At 39.9% G+C, this 16,852-nt stretch overlaps 1 protein-coding gene across 2 annotated transcripts in view; it reads left to right on the top strand.

The window, feature by feature from the left end:
- The window catches only part of PRKG1 (protein kinase cGMP-dependent 1), a 1,197,769-nt gene that overhangs the window by 847,953 nt on the left and 332,964 nt on the right, over positions 1–16,852 (top strand). For both annotated transcript variants that reach the window (XM_041728585.1, XM_041728584.1), the window contains exon 5: positions 9,323–9,386. In XM_041728585.1, the coding sequence (XP_041584519.1) occupies positions 9,323–9,386 (64 nt within the window). The remainder of the gene's footprint in view (positions 1–9,322; positions 9,387–16,852) is intronic.

Raw genomic sequence — 16,852 nt, 5'->3', positions numbered from 1 at the left:
CATATGCTTACTCATTATGCAGTAGTCCCGGGGAAGGAATTTACATTTTATCACACAGATGATAAACCTCAATGATGTCTCCACAATGGTTTGCTTTATTTATTGTGTTTTTACACACAGGAAAAAAAATTTAATTCTTAGAATCTGGTGAGTTAAGAGGTCACCTTTGGAGGTTGGAGCCATGGAGTGATAAGAGCTAAATGCTGCCGATAGACAATAAATCTGGCAGTGATGTGGAGTACACTGAGCGGGAAACAGGAAACTCTGTGAAGGAAGATCAGTTAGAAGGCTGTGCATAGCAGAGTGAAGTGGGATCAATGCCCAATGATCTAATTAGGGGAGCAAAGTGCGTCGAGGGTGAAAACCAAACAGAACTAGACAAAACACAAAGTGTTGATGAGCTCACTAACGGGAGCGTTCAGATATCTGTAAGTTAGGAAAGACCCTTAATACTTCATCAGTAGAAATTGATTTCTTCAGTAAGTCAGAGATTTCCACTCTTGTTCAATTGGCATGAGCTGTAGGAAGCTACTGGTGTGTGTGCGCGTGCGCACACACACACACACACACACACACACACAAGGTACCTGTCAATATTCTTGACATTAAACTTGATACCAACCCAATTTCTCATGGCAGGAAAAAAAAAAGGACTTCCATTCTCTACATGCTACCTGAAGGTAAGTCATGTGGCTGCAGGCTCTGCTCTAGGGTAGAGGACATTGATGAACTATGTCCAGACTTATGTTGGTTGGAGATCTCTTGCCTTATAAATATGGGACTTCATCTAATACCCTGGTTATATTTAAAAAAAGAAAACCTGATGAAATCAAGCCCTTTGCAACTTGGTAGGTTCAAAAAAATTGTTCAGCTAGGAAAAATATTCAAACTCTTTTTGTACATTCCTTGCTACAAAGCCCTCCTGGCCTCCCTCCCTCTGATTCCAAGTCCAGTCTTCCAGGAAATCATGCTGCCTCTATTCCCTACTTTCACCATTTAGTAGACCTCAAGAGCTTCTCCACCCCCTCCACTGCTTCCACCATTGCCAGATGCCGACCATCTTTCGGGCGGCGGATGTGGGTTCCTAGCTGCCTGCAGTTGACTCTTCACATAGCCAGGAGAGGGTCCCTTAAATTTGTAAGTAAGATCTCGCCACACCTGCTTAAAACCTGCAGTGTCTGCACACTTCACTCATATTGAAGCCAAGTCCTTTGAGGGGGGAGTTGGGTAGACACATGCACCTTGTGATCTGCCCTCCCCACCCCACCCCTTCCCTCTTAAGCCTTATGCTCTTCTAGTCTCCCCTGGTCACTGAACTGTGGACACTAGAGCCACCCTGCTGCTCCTGCTACCTGCCTGGATCCTCTCTCTTAGGTCTACAGTTAACTGCCCCTCCTCCCCACCTCTCAAATTTCTGGGACAGTCTCACATTATGAATGAGAACGCCCTAGTCCTGTTTAGTCTGTAACCTTAAACCGTCTCCCATTGCAATCCCTGCTACCCTATGGGGACTTTTTCTGATGGAAGATGCTATAGCCCTCATCTAGTGTGTTCTATGATATGTGTGCATGTACATATATAATATGTATAATATTTATTATATCTACTATTCACTTTCTTTCCCTGATCAGTATGCAGGAAACTTTGCTTTTGTTAATGGATCCCAAACACCTGCAATGATGGATGGCCCATGACAGGCACTCTAAGTTGTACTGAGTAAATAAGTAATTGAATTTAAACCAGTAGTTTAACAACAGTAAGAACTGTTTTGTTTGAAATGGACCCATTAGGATGCATTTCATTTGGATGTAACCATAATATAGAACAGAAAATTTGGAAAATACAAGAATACATAAAAAGACTATCTCTCCACCTAACATATTTGCTAACTTTCTTGTATTTTCCTGCAAAGATTCTACTTATAAAGAGATTTAGTAAAAACAACTATCTCACACTATCCATGATTTTAATCATATTTTCCTTGTAATAGCATCTTGTAATTTCATGTTTTACATAGTTTTCATCAACAAATCACTTTTAATCACTGTAAGTTAATGTTTCTTCAGCTCATGTGGATCTATCAATATTGACTGTATTACGAGTTAAAAATGAGAATATTTCGGTAGCCCAGGGAGCTCAGCAGTTTAGCACTGCCTTCAGCCTAGGGTGTGTCCTGGAGTGCTGGGATCGATTCCCACATCGGGCTCCCTACATGGAGCCTGCTTCTCCCTCTGCCTGTGTCTTTGCCTCTCTCTGTGTCTCTCATGAATAAATAAATTTTAAAAATCTTTAAAAAATGAGAACATTTAAAAACAATTATTAATTCACTTAAACCCACTAAAAATAAATATTTAATGTTAACATCAAGAGCCAATTTGTAATAAAGGCAACTATATCTTACAAAAACAAAGAGAACTTAACAAAAATAGAAGTTTAAGTTAACATTTTTGCCAATCTGTCAGTATCCGACTTATAGAAGAGGTTCACATATTTGCTTCTGCATTCAATCTGTTGAATTTCTCTTGTTTTGTTGAGGTATATGAAAAGATGATACCCAGAGAGATTTGTAGTAGGAAAAGGGAGAAGTAAGCGAATGGTCTTTTTTAGATAATTTTGGACATTCTTATTTGATACAGCAGCACAACCCAACAAGTGGTAGTTTATTAAAGGTAATTGCAATATGGAATGTGAAACAGTGGCCACATTAAAATCCATTGATCCATCTTGTACTTTGATGAATAGATCTTTCCGTATGCATGAGTTTGTAACATCATGCATTGATCATCTGGAAAATACTGGTTCACTGAGCTCTGTAGAATTTCCAATAAAAAAAAATCACATTTGTTAATATTCACACATCACCAGTGATCTCATCAGGAAAGTCTTCAAGTATTGGAAAGCTGTTAAGTCCAAAGTGGCACATAAAAGTCATCTGAAGTTTTAATTTTCATTTGAAAGTTCAAATTTTATTTATCATTGGCAACAAATCCTGGCTTCTTTGTTTGTTTGTTTCTTTTCTTGAAGTGACAGGCTCACTTTGTTCTTTTTTGAAAAATTGTCTGCCAGACACTCAAGTCTGAATAACCACAGTTTGTTGGTCATGGCCAAGTAAAAATGGTGTTCCATTAAGAAAAAAAAAAAATGGGACTCCTCAGCTTGCAACTCCAGTTATGCAAGAGATTTTCCTTGAGAGACCGCCATCGTGCTTCAGGGAAGGGCTGTTTGTGTACTTGCCATTTTGTCACAATATCCAAAAGATGTATATTCAAGAGTCAAAATGTAATAAAATTAGTGACTTACTGTTTCATCAAAAAGTGTTTTAAGGTAAAACTGGCATTTTCTTGAATTTTTAAATGCAAGTGGTGATTAGGAATCTAACGGCAACTCATGGCCTTAATTAGTGTCAAGGGGCCACTGTTGCTTCTGCACCAAGGGTGCAAGTATTAACATAGCTGTTCCAAGATAAACCATACACATGAAAAATTACTCCATCCCGAGTAGCCGGTACCACTTGTGTTTGTTGCCAAGAGTTCATATAAAAGATTATCTTCCTTGATGATTAGTTGCTTCTGATATCAGATAAACCCAAGCAAAACAACAAGGCTAGCCATGTCTGTAGATTCATCCATTTGTAAGGCAAAAAGTACATTTTTGGAAGGAAGATCTTATTTTTGTGCTTGCAGCTTGATCTTTAATTCAACAAGATAGTATATCATTGGAAGGAGACCGTACAATGGTTTCTTTTACAGACTTCATCCAGCAGGCATGGAACAAAGTCAACCTCTGCAAGGTTTCAGTGGTCTATTGTGGGGACTTTTCGAGTCATAATGCTATGGTGATTCACCCTGTAAGAGGCTCCACTTACTAATTTGAGAAGCTGTACCAAATAATTTTTGTTTTTTTAAAAAACTTCATCATGCCTACATTTAAGAGCTTAGTTTCTTTTCCTTAAAATTTCAGTGATTGGGCACAAAGTGACATCATAACTAGCATGATAAGGTTATTTTTTAAACATTCTGTGGTTTAAGACAATAAGGTACAGTATCTATAATGCTTAGGGAAAAGTAGTTTTTTTTAAAGATTTTATTTATTCATGAAAGACACAGAGAAGGGGAGAGACACAGGCAGAGGGAGAAGCAGGCTCCCTGCAGGAAGCCCAATGTGGGACTCGATCCTGGGACCTCAAGGTCATGCCCTGAGCCAAAGGCAGACTCTCAACCACTGAGCTACCCAGGCATCCCGGAAAAATAGATTTTGTCAAAACTTTCCTATGTATGGTGTCTCCAAATTTCTTTGGGCAAGATTTATCCCATCCGTGAGTCAGAAGACTCTCTAATGAGTCCTTTTCTATATTTTTCAGTGTCTTTAGGCTTAGAGATTAGCAGCTATAGCTTGATCATAGGAGTCTTACCATCTCCCCTTTCAAAGTCAATGATCCATCCTTTAATAAAGTTTATCTTTTATTTTAAACTCTTAATACCAATAACAATTACAAAATTCTAAGAACTATAATAGCATTAAAGTTTTAAAAGTTACAAATGTTTTTGAGAAAATAAAACTATTATTGCAACAGAAGATATCCAAATGTATTTTCTTCTACTTTTTTCCACTTTGACGCAAAGGTTATCAAGTCTGAATAATCATAGTTTTTCAAGAGTTCGAGAATGATATGTTGGATGATAATAAGGTTATATGTGAGAAAACTGTCTCATAAGAGCACAGGATTGCTGAAATTATACTGAGTTAAGTTCTACAAATACATATATCACAAACTTAGGTCCTAGCTTCAAAATTCTAAGAAACACAAAATCATACAAATATGTGTGTATCCAAGCTTATGTATCAAAGCAATGATGTCACCCTGTGTCGTATAGTCTCTGGGGGATTCTACTGCACACACGTGAAAAATAAGATGAAAAAGGCAAATTACAACTTAGACTATTTGCTTTGACTTTGAGAACCCCCTTGAAAAGGTCTAGGGAGTCCCTGACCTGTCAGATCACATTCCAAGAACTGTTGCTATGTTACGATTGTTATCCTGTGTGTGTTCCAATTTTTGTTGATTGATGGCTGCAATACAGGTCTTTATACTTGGGTTGTCTCTCCCCTCTGTTAGTTGTTACTTTCAAACAGTAGATTAGTAGAAATTAAGTCATTAAGACTACTTCAGAATGTGGGACATCCAATAAGACGTTTGTCCCAGTGTCTTCAAAAATTCTGTGCCACAGGGAAAGGCAGAAGGGTGTTGTACAGTAAGAGACAAGAGGAACATAAAGCAATGTGTAGAACCTTTCTGGATCCTGGTTTGAGAAGAAAAACCAGTAAAGACATTTTTGAACAGTAAGTAACATTTGAATATGAAACAGATCCTAGATGATATAGAATTGGAGTTCATTTTTTAGGTAGGAGAATGGTGTTACAGTTATTCAGGAACGCGTTTTTATTTTTAGGATATGTATGCTGAAGATTATGAAGTGTATGAAGTGATATCTGTGACTCTCAAATGTTTCATCAAAATATCTACAAGCCTGCTTATGACTACACACACAGAAAAATAGCTAGACTGAAGGTGGATAAAGCAAAGATGGCGCAATGTTAACAGTTGCAAATCTGGATAGTAGGGTTACAGGTCATTCTTGAACTGTTCTTCTAGCCTTTCAATTTGTTCAGCTTTTTTCATGGTAAAAAGGTGATTAATAAATCACATATTATCACTACTCACATCCAAATCATTATAAGACTATAGAAGCATTTTGAAAGTTGCGTGAGGCATTTGCTAACACTTTGACTGCAAATCATGCAGCCCGAGGGGTAAGTGATGAGCTCCACATCATTTTCATCCTTTCTTCACCCACACTGAGTGGTCTGACCTCAGGCAAACTCTCTGGGTCACACTTGTCAGGTCTGTAAAATGGATGACAATGACATGGTTATTTCAGAAGGTTGTTGTAAAACTAACCTTTATGTTCTCTATGAAATCCTGAGCCCAGTGCCTGACAGAGAGTATGTACCCCTATCTCGTCTTCTGTTACTATCATTGCAAATTGCAAGTCCTCATTTCATTCAATTAGAAAAGCCAATGGGGCACCTGGGTGGTGCAGCCTGTTAAGCATCCAAATCTTGGCTTTGGCTTAAGTCATGATCTCAAGGTCATGAGCTCAAGTCCTGTGTCAGGCTCTATGCTCAGCTGGGAGTCTGCCTGAGATTCTTTCTTTCTCTCTCTCTCTCTCTCTCTCCTCCTTCCACTCCTTCACTACCCCTCTGTCTCTCAAATCAATTTAGAAGAAGAAAAAGCCAATAGCAAAGCTTTACACATGTTAAATCATCTCTATTGCATTACATTATAATGCATTCTGTAGCTCTGGGCCTATTGCAGGTCCTTAGGGGACAAAATGTTTTAATAGATATGTAAGAATTATTTGTAATTAGAATGCAAATTATTATGGTAAATTATTTTTTACATAAGGTAAAATATTCTCCTTTCCTGTTGAAATGTTTTCTGCAGGTTTGTCCTTATAATTATTTTCCCTTAAGTTTTCTGAATCATAAACAACTTCATCTTGAATTATATGTCCAAATTAGTGGAGTCTAAATTAATGTCTTTTGATGTATTTGGGGAAATTTAACCAACATATTTCATTTGTAGAATTCCAAATTATGAGTATTCTCAATTGTTTTGTTCTTGGCGTTCAAGCTACTGGTGTTGGTTCTTAGAAAGCAAATTAATTAGATGAGAGACTTTACCTAGTGTTTGCAGTAATAAAGATCTTAAGATTTTAGAGATGGCTATGGGAGTGTTTTCAGAGCACTTTATTACAGTGAAGCTATTTATTTTTTAAATTGCTTTCCATTTTGTTAAATTTAGAAGTTCTCTGGTTGTTACTGATAACTTTTTACAGTGTTTCTTTTTAAAAATCAACCTTAATTTTTGTTAGTAACAAGTGCTGCTGAAGGCTCTGAGACATTTAAGTTGTAGAAGATCATGATAAGTATTCAATGGAATATTATTCAGGCATGAGAGAAGGAAATCTGGCAGCTTGCATTTGCAACACAGATGAACTTCGAAAGCATTATGCTAAGTCAAAGAAGCCAGACTGAGAAAGACAAATACTGTACTGTATCATGTATATGTGGAATCTAAACAAAAAGTCAAGAGGCGCCTGGGTGACTCAGGCAGTGAAGTATTTGCTTTGGGCTCAAGTTATGATCTGGTGTCCTGGGATCGAGTCCTGCATTGGGCTCCCTGCTTCCCCCTCTCCCTTTACCATTTGGACCCCCCTAGTGCATGCTCTCTCAAATGAATAAATAAAAACATTTAAAAATAATCAAGCTCATAGAAATATCAAGTAGAAAAGTGGTTGCCGGGGGGTTGGAGGGTGGAGGAAACAGGTAAAGGCTAGTAAAAGAATGCAAACTTTTAGCCACAATTTAGGATGAATAAGATCTGTTTCTCACGTGTAGTATGGTGACATTGACCGTTACCATCGTGAAGTGTCCTAAAGGAAGAAACCTGAGAATACTTTCAACACTCCCCCCCCCAAAAAAAAGATAAATATGTGAGGGTGATAGCTGTGCTAAGTAACTTGAGAGAAGCTCTTTACGATGTGTATCAAATCATCATGTGCACTTTAAATATCTTCTAATTTTGTCAATTATACCTTGAAGTTGGAATAAAAGTAAAATTGTAAAAGAGAACGTAAAGTGCCCTCCTAAGATTAATGTTTCCATTTAGTGCATTATGTAGTCAAGTAAATATTAATGGTTTTCTGATGGGTATGAACTCATGAACATGGAAGTATTCATGGTATGACTTGGCATAGATCTAGCACAGCTAGGGATAAATGGTGGAGCCTAGAGGTCATACACCTACCTGTCTAGAGAAGGGGGACAATGATAATGAAAGGAGAAAAAAATCAGTTGTTAGCTTGCGTTTCCACCAATACCCACTGGGATAGAAGCATCCTAATTATTCTTATGTCTTAGGAGACCCTGAGCTATGGCTCATTAAAGGAACAAGGAAGGGCTAGATTTTCAACCTGCATCACTCATGGAAACTGCTTCCTCTGTCTTCCTCTCTTCCTGTGATGTGTTCCATCCAGCTGCTGAAATAGACTGCCTTCTGGAAATTAAAACCCAGACGACTAAGACCACAGCAGTAAATCTGGTGGAACAGATGGTCCTGGGTGAATTGTTCTACCTCTGCGTAAACCCTGGGATTTTATCAATAGGCTTTACACTAAGTAATAGGAATCAGAGTGACAAGTTAACAGTGAAATTTCCATGCTTATATTCAAACAGTATGCTATGGCTCCTTTCATTGTATCATTCGAGTCAAGCTGGAATGAGTCGCAAAGTCAAATATCAAGTAATCGAACGTATATGCATTCATTTACCGTCTTATCTCTATCCAAGCATCGAGATAGGATGATTAAATGAGAATTTAGTTGCGTATCCCAGTTATGATTTTCCAGTAGAGCTTCAAAAATTACATGTTTTTATGAGTGTGTTTATTTCTTTTAAGGTCATTAATATTTCATATATAGAAGAACTCTTGTGCATTTGGCATCATTCAGTATTTTCATTGGCTGGTCAGAGGTGAACTAATAATTTTCCTGGTCTACTGCATTTGACTCTTTTCTCCACCCTGTCTCATCTGATCCTTGTAATTGTCACAGGAAGCATTTACACATCCATGCTTTCATAGCTTTGCTCAGTGTCAGCTATTTTTGTAGAGTTTAGATTCTAGAACAGAAAACCACAAATACCTGGTTAAATGTCTAATGTAAGGGATAGAAGAGCTTGTGGTGGGACACTCTGACCTAGCTGGAGGGGGCTGAGGAGAGAGGGACCTTCCAAGGTTGTTGGATGAATGCTTAAAAGTCTGAGTTTATCATTGATGAAGCTGTGTCTGAAAGAATGAGCAGGAGTTGCCTGTAGAAGGACTGTGTGCACACATGCACATGACGTGTGTGAGTGCCCGTGTGTGTGCATGTGTGCGTGTTAAAAGGGACCCAAAGAGGCAGATGGAACAGGACAGAATCTGAGACAGCAGACTGATAAAGCAGAAAACCACTTTCTTTCTATTGTAGCTGAGGCATCTGTGGTCCCACAGCTAATTATAATTTGGATTTGAACTCAGTTCTGGTCAATCTCTACGTTCTTTCTAGTAGAACGTGCCTTTCCCCTGTTGGTGGTCATCAGATCCTGCTCAAGTCACTGCTTTGGCCTTTATCTGCAGGTTCTTTGTCATAAAATTCATCTGCATATTGTTGTTTTGTTTGTGGAAGGAAGTTGCTTCAGCATCATCTGTTTTGTCTTTCAGTGTCCCCACGTTCCAGAGCCTTCCTGAAGAGATCCTGAGTAAGCTTGCTGATGTCCTTGAAGAGGTAATTGTTTTGGTTCTTAAACTTTGTGAGATGGGACATAGCCCGGTGCCGCAGTGTGATGACAAGTCACATACCGCAGAAACCTTTTAAATATTTTTAAGCTCTGGGATGAGCTCTATACTTGGCTTCAAATAAAAAGCAGCTCAGCACATCTGTCATTTATACACAGTTAGAAATGTGCAAATCAACTGAGCTATGGAGGGAGGAAAACCTCCTTGTGGCAAATATAATGTGACTTTGACTTCTAGGAGTGCGAGATGCTGCATTTCTCTCCTGCTTCAGTCGTGTAAACCAAGATTGTAGTAATTACTGTAAACTCTGAAGCTTCAGATTAGCAAATTTATAACAGGGCTGTGCAGTTTGAGTACATGTTTTATTAGCATACGAGCACATTTTTAACACATTCCTTGTGTGCCTGCATGTGGAAATGTCACGGTTACTTCTTGTTCTCTGAACCTGCGGAGCTAGGCAATGGCCTAGCAGAAGACAGGAGTCTGCAGTCTTGAGTGAGCATGAGAGGACAGGGTCTCTGGTGCCTACAGAGACCGGGAGGGTGGGGTATCAGGGAGCACGTGTGGATAGATGAAGTGATGGGATGGTAGGAGCTGGAGAAACCCTGCTCTGATCCTCAGTGACCCAGAAAGCAAGGCCATCAGCTGAGAGTGACAAGCACGTAGAGGTATGAGAGGTTGGAGGGTGGAAGAGGAGGCAGGAGAAAAATGCAGATGTCCATGAACTAGAAGAACAGTGTGATCACCAGGTGTCCTTCTTGATGGTGGGAGGGTGGCCCCACTTGATGGTAGCTGTCCCAAAACTAAATCCCATCGGCAAGGAAGAGTTTGTTCATTACTTGTGATAGGGGATAGAGATCAAGCTCGACCCTCCTGGAACAAAAGGTGGTAGGATTTGTAAGGGCAGGGCTGAGCTAGTAGAGAAGAACGTGGTGGAGGGGTCCTCTGGGGGGGAGGTGAGTCAGTGCGATGAGGTCATTTGTGTTTGTTCATCATCCCCTTCTACAGTCAGGCTCCCACCCTCCCGTAGACACGTACATGGATGGGTGTTCAGCCAAGGAACCAGGAGTTTGTGGAGGGAGAGAATTGGGAGCCATGGTGCAGGAAGGTGGTGGAGGCTGACCCTGGGATTTCAGCAGGGCAACGGGGGGGCACTCAGGAGCAGGTGCCAGTGAGAGATGGTAGGATCAGGGCTGAAGATGCGTCGGCATGGTGCGTTAACAGGAGTGAGTTAGAAACATACTGAACATGCTTCCTCTCTGGGTTCCAACTCTGCTGGTGGTTCTATGATCCCTAGAACTGGAGTAGCACCTCTATACAAATTATTAGTTCCACGCTTACAGAAGTGAGCCCCCACGATTTGCTGGTCTCCTGCATCTCCTGTGTGGACACACAGGAAAGCAGAAGTCACTTTTGATTCCTAGGTTCAAGTATAAAGAATTCATGAGAAAAAACACTGGCTGTGTTTCTCTCTGAATGCCTTGACCCCTGTACCCGCAGCCTCTCAGAGCGTAAGATGGCTTTTCCTAGTTCTTTTGGTTTTTGTTTTCCTCGCTGAATATGCTGAAGACCTCTCTGATGACCTTTTTTTTTCTTTTTAAACAAAGCAAACTAAAAGTACAAACTTACTAGACCCAATCAGGCCCTTAAAAAAAAAAACACACACACACACACACAAAACCTTCAATCATGTTCTTTCTTTTTCACAGCTGTGGGAGGATTAGTATGTTCTGCAAAACAATAGCTATGACTCTGTAATAATTCTGAACAAAGAAATACATTCTCATTATGTGTCAGATCTTCTAATCATAGATCCCTTAATTTATGTTTGGATGGTGTGAGCCATAGCATGGCCCATGCCCACACTGCCTCGGAAGGGAAACGCGTGATTAAGTGCCCACATGTTTGTGTTGAGGGCACAAAAATGAAGTCAACAGACAAAATGCGAAGTAGACCTATAAATAGACGGCCCAGTGCATGAAAAGTATTCAACTCAAGTTGGATAAACAAGTGCAGTGAGAAATTAGATTAAATTATGTATCAGATAGAGTGAAGCAAATTTGGAAGAACAAAAGCAATACCAGTGTCACATAACATTAAAGGGAAACGTGCTTGCATAATAATTGAGCTGTCTTTCTCTCTGCAAATATCCACAAGATGAAAGAAGCCCAGATTATCTTGACGGGAAAGCAGTATTATTATAGTGTTCAACAAAGAAGTTGCAGCCTTGTTTGTTGGACATTTACGGAGCACCTGCCACCTGCCAGGAATTGTTCCAAGCTCTGGGGCTTCGGAGCTGTTCTCCCTTCACGTGGGTTCCAGCAGAGGGTACAGATGAGTGGTAAGGAAGGAAAATAGCCTTGAGGGATGAAGCCACTCTGGGCTAGGTTATCAAGGGAGCACCTCTCTGAGGAGGTGATGTTCACGCTGAGATCTATGTGCAGGTCTGAGATGCTGGGGGTGGGGGGGGGGCAAGTGGAGAGAAGGCTCAGGTCCTAAAGCAGGAAGAAGTTTCCTGTCCTTAAGGAACAAAAGGGAGGTTTATAGCAGGGTGAGATAGGGCTGAAGAAATTAGGCAAGGCCAGGTGACGGCAGCTTTGCCAGTCGTGATGAGGTCTTAGGTCTTAGCTTTTTATTCTGAGCACAATGGGGAGATGGGTTGTAAGCAAAGTCACACTCTGAGTTGAGGTTTCATAATCTCTAGCTGGCCGTTGGGAGAAGAGGGTTGGAGAGGGGTAGACCAGTTAGAAGGTTACTGCCAGGTAACCCAGGTGACAATGGGTGTGTCCAGACTCACTTTCTGACTCTCATTCATTCTAGTCACCATGAAACAGTGCTTCCAGCATAAGGGGACCACAAAAGTTAAAGACTTGGGACAGGGGAGGTAGGAATAGAGAGAGATCTAAAGTGTAACAGGTAGAGGAATGAGAACAATGAGTGGCTCGGGAGGTCCATGTAACTAGAGGACACCCTGGGGATGCTTGGGGTGTCCGCTTCTGCAGGTGAAAGAGAAGCCCCTGTGAGTCATTCCTGCTGTTACCACCCCCAACCCCCTCCTAACCCTCTGTAAGTTCTAGTGTGGACATACCCAATTGTGTGCTCCTCCCTGGGAGTTTCTAAAACAGGAGATAATACCCTTATTCCTAGTATAGCAGCTTAGTGCTCCTTTCTTCTTCTTTCTCTTTATATCAAATAGTAGGAATGTTTCCTTCATGTATTGAGTCTCTCTTGCCCCCCCTTTTTTTAAGGGACCTACAAAACCTCTCTCTAGTCTTCTTGAGACATTGTGTGTAGGCGTAGATTCTTGGCAAAAGGCTGGTCTGGATGAAACACAATAATCCCAACATTTTCCTCAGCCGTGTTTTGCATGACAGGTTGAAATAATTTACATGACTTTCTATTAATTGTTTACCTTTATTGTCATCATACTATGCTCTCCTCATCCCATACCTGATTCAGACTAAGTCTTAATACATACCAGAGGTTACTTTAGGTGCTCCAAATGTGGTTCACTAGAGAAGCCATTATATTGTTTGTCAAATAAATTAGAAGATGATTTTTGCATGTGGGGAATCCCAAGCTCCAACTTTATAAACTGATTCCATTGACCTCTATAGTATCCCATATATTACAGCAAAGAAATATATTTGAATTAATTAGTCAAGTGTTAGAATAAGTTCTGAGAATCTAGGAAATACCTGGGGGTAAATGAAAAGAACTGTAAAGGGGCACCTGGGTGGCTCAGTTGGTTGAGCGTCTGCTTTCATCTCAGGTCATGATCTCAGGGTTCTGGAATCGAGCCCCAGCCTGCTCAGTAGGGAGTCTCTTCTGTTCCTCATGCCACTCATGTGCACTTGTTCAATTGCATGCGTGCTCGCTTGCTCTCTCTCAAATAAATCTTTAAAAAAAGAAAAGAACTCTGAAATTGTGAGATAGGATGTAATCTCTTCTTTCTTCCTATAATGGCATCACATACTTTCCCTCTTTCTTTATGTACATGTGATTAGTCTTCTTGATGAATTATATTTTTCAAATGGACGGGCCCTTTCCTAGCTAATCTCCAACTGAGAAATAGTTCCCTTCAGTGCTTACCTATCCAAGCACCGTGGAGAATAAACCAATGTGTAATATCCACTCACATATCAGGACTGTAGTGACACCTTTAAAGAAATTGACAAAAACATTTCCTAATAGGGAAGAGAAGCAATGATTAACCTGATAACCATATCACAAAGAGTGTTCAAAATTAATTTGGGTAGGAATTATGCTTTAACCATGGAGGGTGAAAAAGTTTAGATAATTCAAGGAAAACTGTACTTTGTGGAAAATGCCAGATTGAAGAGCAAATCAAGCCAACAAATTCACTTTTCACCACTTGGCAGAGAATATTTTCCCTTCATGCGAATAGAAGTGGGGCATGGGTACTATATTTAAATCTCTTGATTTTTTAACTGGAAAATAAGGCATATCAAAACCACTTTTTATTGAAATCTGTTTCATGTCCCATTTGCTCATTAAAATGTTGGACTTGGTTGTCTTGGAATTAAAAATCTCCTTTGCTTCAGAACCAGCCTTTTAAAGCTCTTTACCTTGGAATCTGCAACTTTGTATGATCGGATCTTGGACACATTTGAGCCCAAATAATGGATTGTTCTCATTTGTTTCCTTAGGTGGTGCATTAATTTGTTTTTATTTTTTGTTTTGTTTTGTTTTATTTGGTACTTATACTATCGTGGCCCAGACATTGTCTTAGACAAATAACATTCCTTGGACTTCTTGAATTTAAAGGGAAAAGACAAGAGAATAAAAATAGGAAAAAAGGAAAGGATAAAATATTCTTCAATCTACCAGTACTTGCTAATATGGTAGGAAGCAACTATCTGATCATATAGTCCAGGAAACAACCCTGGAGAAGGAGGTTAATGTATCCCAAACACCCCACCTAATCCAGCAGGTGTGATTAGGTATCTCGTTGTTCCTTGGGGGTATCCTGCCATGGTGACGTCTTCCCAGATCCCTGTGCATCTCTCCAGCTGTGAGTAATGCAGGGGGCAAGTCCTGCATTTGATGGAAAGTCCTGATTATTGGAGCACTCTGGGAAGCTCTCTTTTTACCACTCTAAACAGGCCTCGAATCCTCAGGAAAGAGACTGATGGAGCAGACAGGAACATTATTAGTTCTTTTGAAATCTGTTGTTAGAATTAAACTTTTCCTTCCCTTCCTTTGGGTCTGGCTCTTGCTATTCGAAGCCAAGCTGGAAGGAATTCAAAGACCTGTTCTTTCTCAATTGCTCTGGCATAAAGGACTTTGAATTTGGAGATTGAGCTGTTTTGTTCTGTCTGGTTTCTTTTGGGTTGTCCCCTCTGTGAGGCAAATAGCTACTTTTGAAGGAGGATGGTGTTAGCAGGATGTAGAGAATAGAAAGTAGAGACAAAATTCTGTTTAATATTAATTTTTCCACATTTTATTTTATTATAGAAGGAAACATGGAATGGGAAAACATTTACAAATCACAAGCAAAAAAGCAATTAATTGTATTATTTAGTGTTCACCAGAGAAGCAGAACCAACAGGATATGTATATGTCTATGGAGAGGTTTGTTCTAAGGGATTTGCTCCTATGACTTTGGAGGCTAGCGAGTTCAGGTTGTAAGAATGGGCTGGCAGGCTGGAAACCCAAAGAGCTGGTGTTGCAGCTCTATTGCAAAGGCCATCTACTGGCTGGATTCCTGGACGGGGGTCAGTCTTTGATTTATTAGGATCTTCAGCTTGATTGGATCTTGAGGCCCTCCGATTATAAAGGGAAATCTGCTTGACTCAAACTCCACTGATTTAAACATTAATCTTCTCCACAAAAAACACCTTACTGAAAAATCCAGAATAAGGTTTGATCAAATACCTGGACACTGTGGCCAAGCTGAACTGACACATAAAATTAACCATCAAAGGACTTGTATCTAGCATATATAAAGAACACTTACAACTCAATAAGAAAACACAAATAGTTCAATTTTAAAAGCAGCATATGAGAGGCACCTTTAAGCAGTTGGCTCTTGATTTTGGCTCAGGTCATGATCTTAGGGTCAAGAGATCATCCCCAGAGTTTGGCTCTCTGCTTCGCAGTGGGTCTGCTTAGGTTTGTCCTGTCTCCCTTTCCTTCTGCCCCTCATCCTGCTCATGCACTCTCATTCTCTCCATCTCAAAATAAATAAATCTTTAAAAGCAGTACATGTCTTACGTGGACAGACATCTCCCCAAAGCAGATACACAAAAGGCCACTAAGCACATGTAAAAATGGTCAACATTAATGGTAATTAGGGAAGTGAAAATCAAAGCCATGAAAGTGTATCACTTCACATATGCTTGGATGGCTAGAATAAAAAAAAAAGGTGATAATAAATGTGAATATGTGAAACAAAAAATCTAATCCCTCTCTGGTGGGTAAGGTTGTAAAATGGTGTGGTTTCTTTGAAAATCAGGCAACACCTCAAAATGTCAAACACAGGGTTACCCTGTGATGCTTACATTCTACTATTGGGTATTTTCCAAGAGCATTGAAAATAGATGTCCACACAAACACTTGTACATGCATGTCCACTGAAACATTATTCTTAATTGCCCAAAAGTAGAAGCCCAAATGTCCATGAAGGGATCAATCCAATGTGGCGTACTCCTACAGTGTGTATTTGGTTATAAAGAGGATCGGAGTACTGATACTACCACATGGATGATCTTGAAAGCATAATGGAATGTAAAATGCCATACATCATGTGACACTATTGAAATGTCCAGAATAGGTAAATCTGTAGAAGCGATAAGTGGATTAGAGCTGGAGCAGGGAGGATGAGGAGCCTCTGGGGAGTGACTCCTCAGAGCGTGTTTCCCTTTTCAGCATAATGAAAATATTCTGAAATTAGATTTTGGTGATAGTTGCTTAAGTCTCTGAATATACTGAAAACTATTGAATGGTTTACTTTAAATGGGTGAGTTTATAATATGCGAACAGTATCTGACTAAAGCTTTACAAGAGATTTGTAGGAGGGTGAAGATGCGTTGGAGTATCAGCCATATTGCTAGAAACAATGTAAGACAATTGAAGTAACTTGGAAACTTGCCCTGGAGAAGACTATATGGGGGAAGACTATTGGATTCTTTTTAAAATAGAACACATTGTGTTAGAGGATGGGACGCTTAGTCTCTAAAAACGAGACTTTAGCCCACTGTTTAACCCACCATTTCATGAATGTCTATCTCCCTCGCAAATGGGGATAGCAGCCATTTCTGCCTCTTGGAGAATTGCAGTGGTCTTCATTTGTATAATGAATGTAAAATCATTAAACACACAAACACATCACTTCAGATGCTGGCAGCAGTGCTTTCCAACCCCTTGCATGTGTTGGTGCCTATAGAAAATATGTATCATGCACATGCAGTAAGATTAACAGATGAGACTGCT

The sequence above is a fragment of the Vulpes lagopus genome, chromosome 14, assembly GCF_018345385.1.
Source record: "Vulpes lagopus strain Blue_001 chromosome 14, ASM1834538v1, whole genome shotgun sequence".
NCBI classification, from domain to species: Eukaryota; Metazoa; Chordata; class Mammalia; order Carnivora; family Canidae; genus Vulpes; species Vulpes lagopus.
This window is presented reverse-complemented; position numbering and strand designations above follow the sequence as displayed.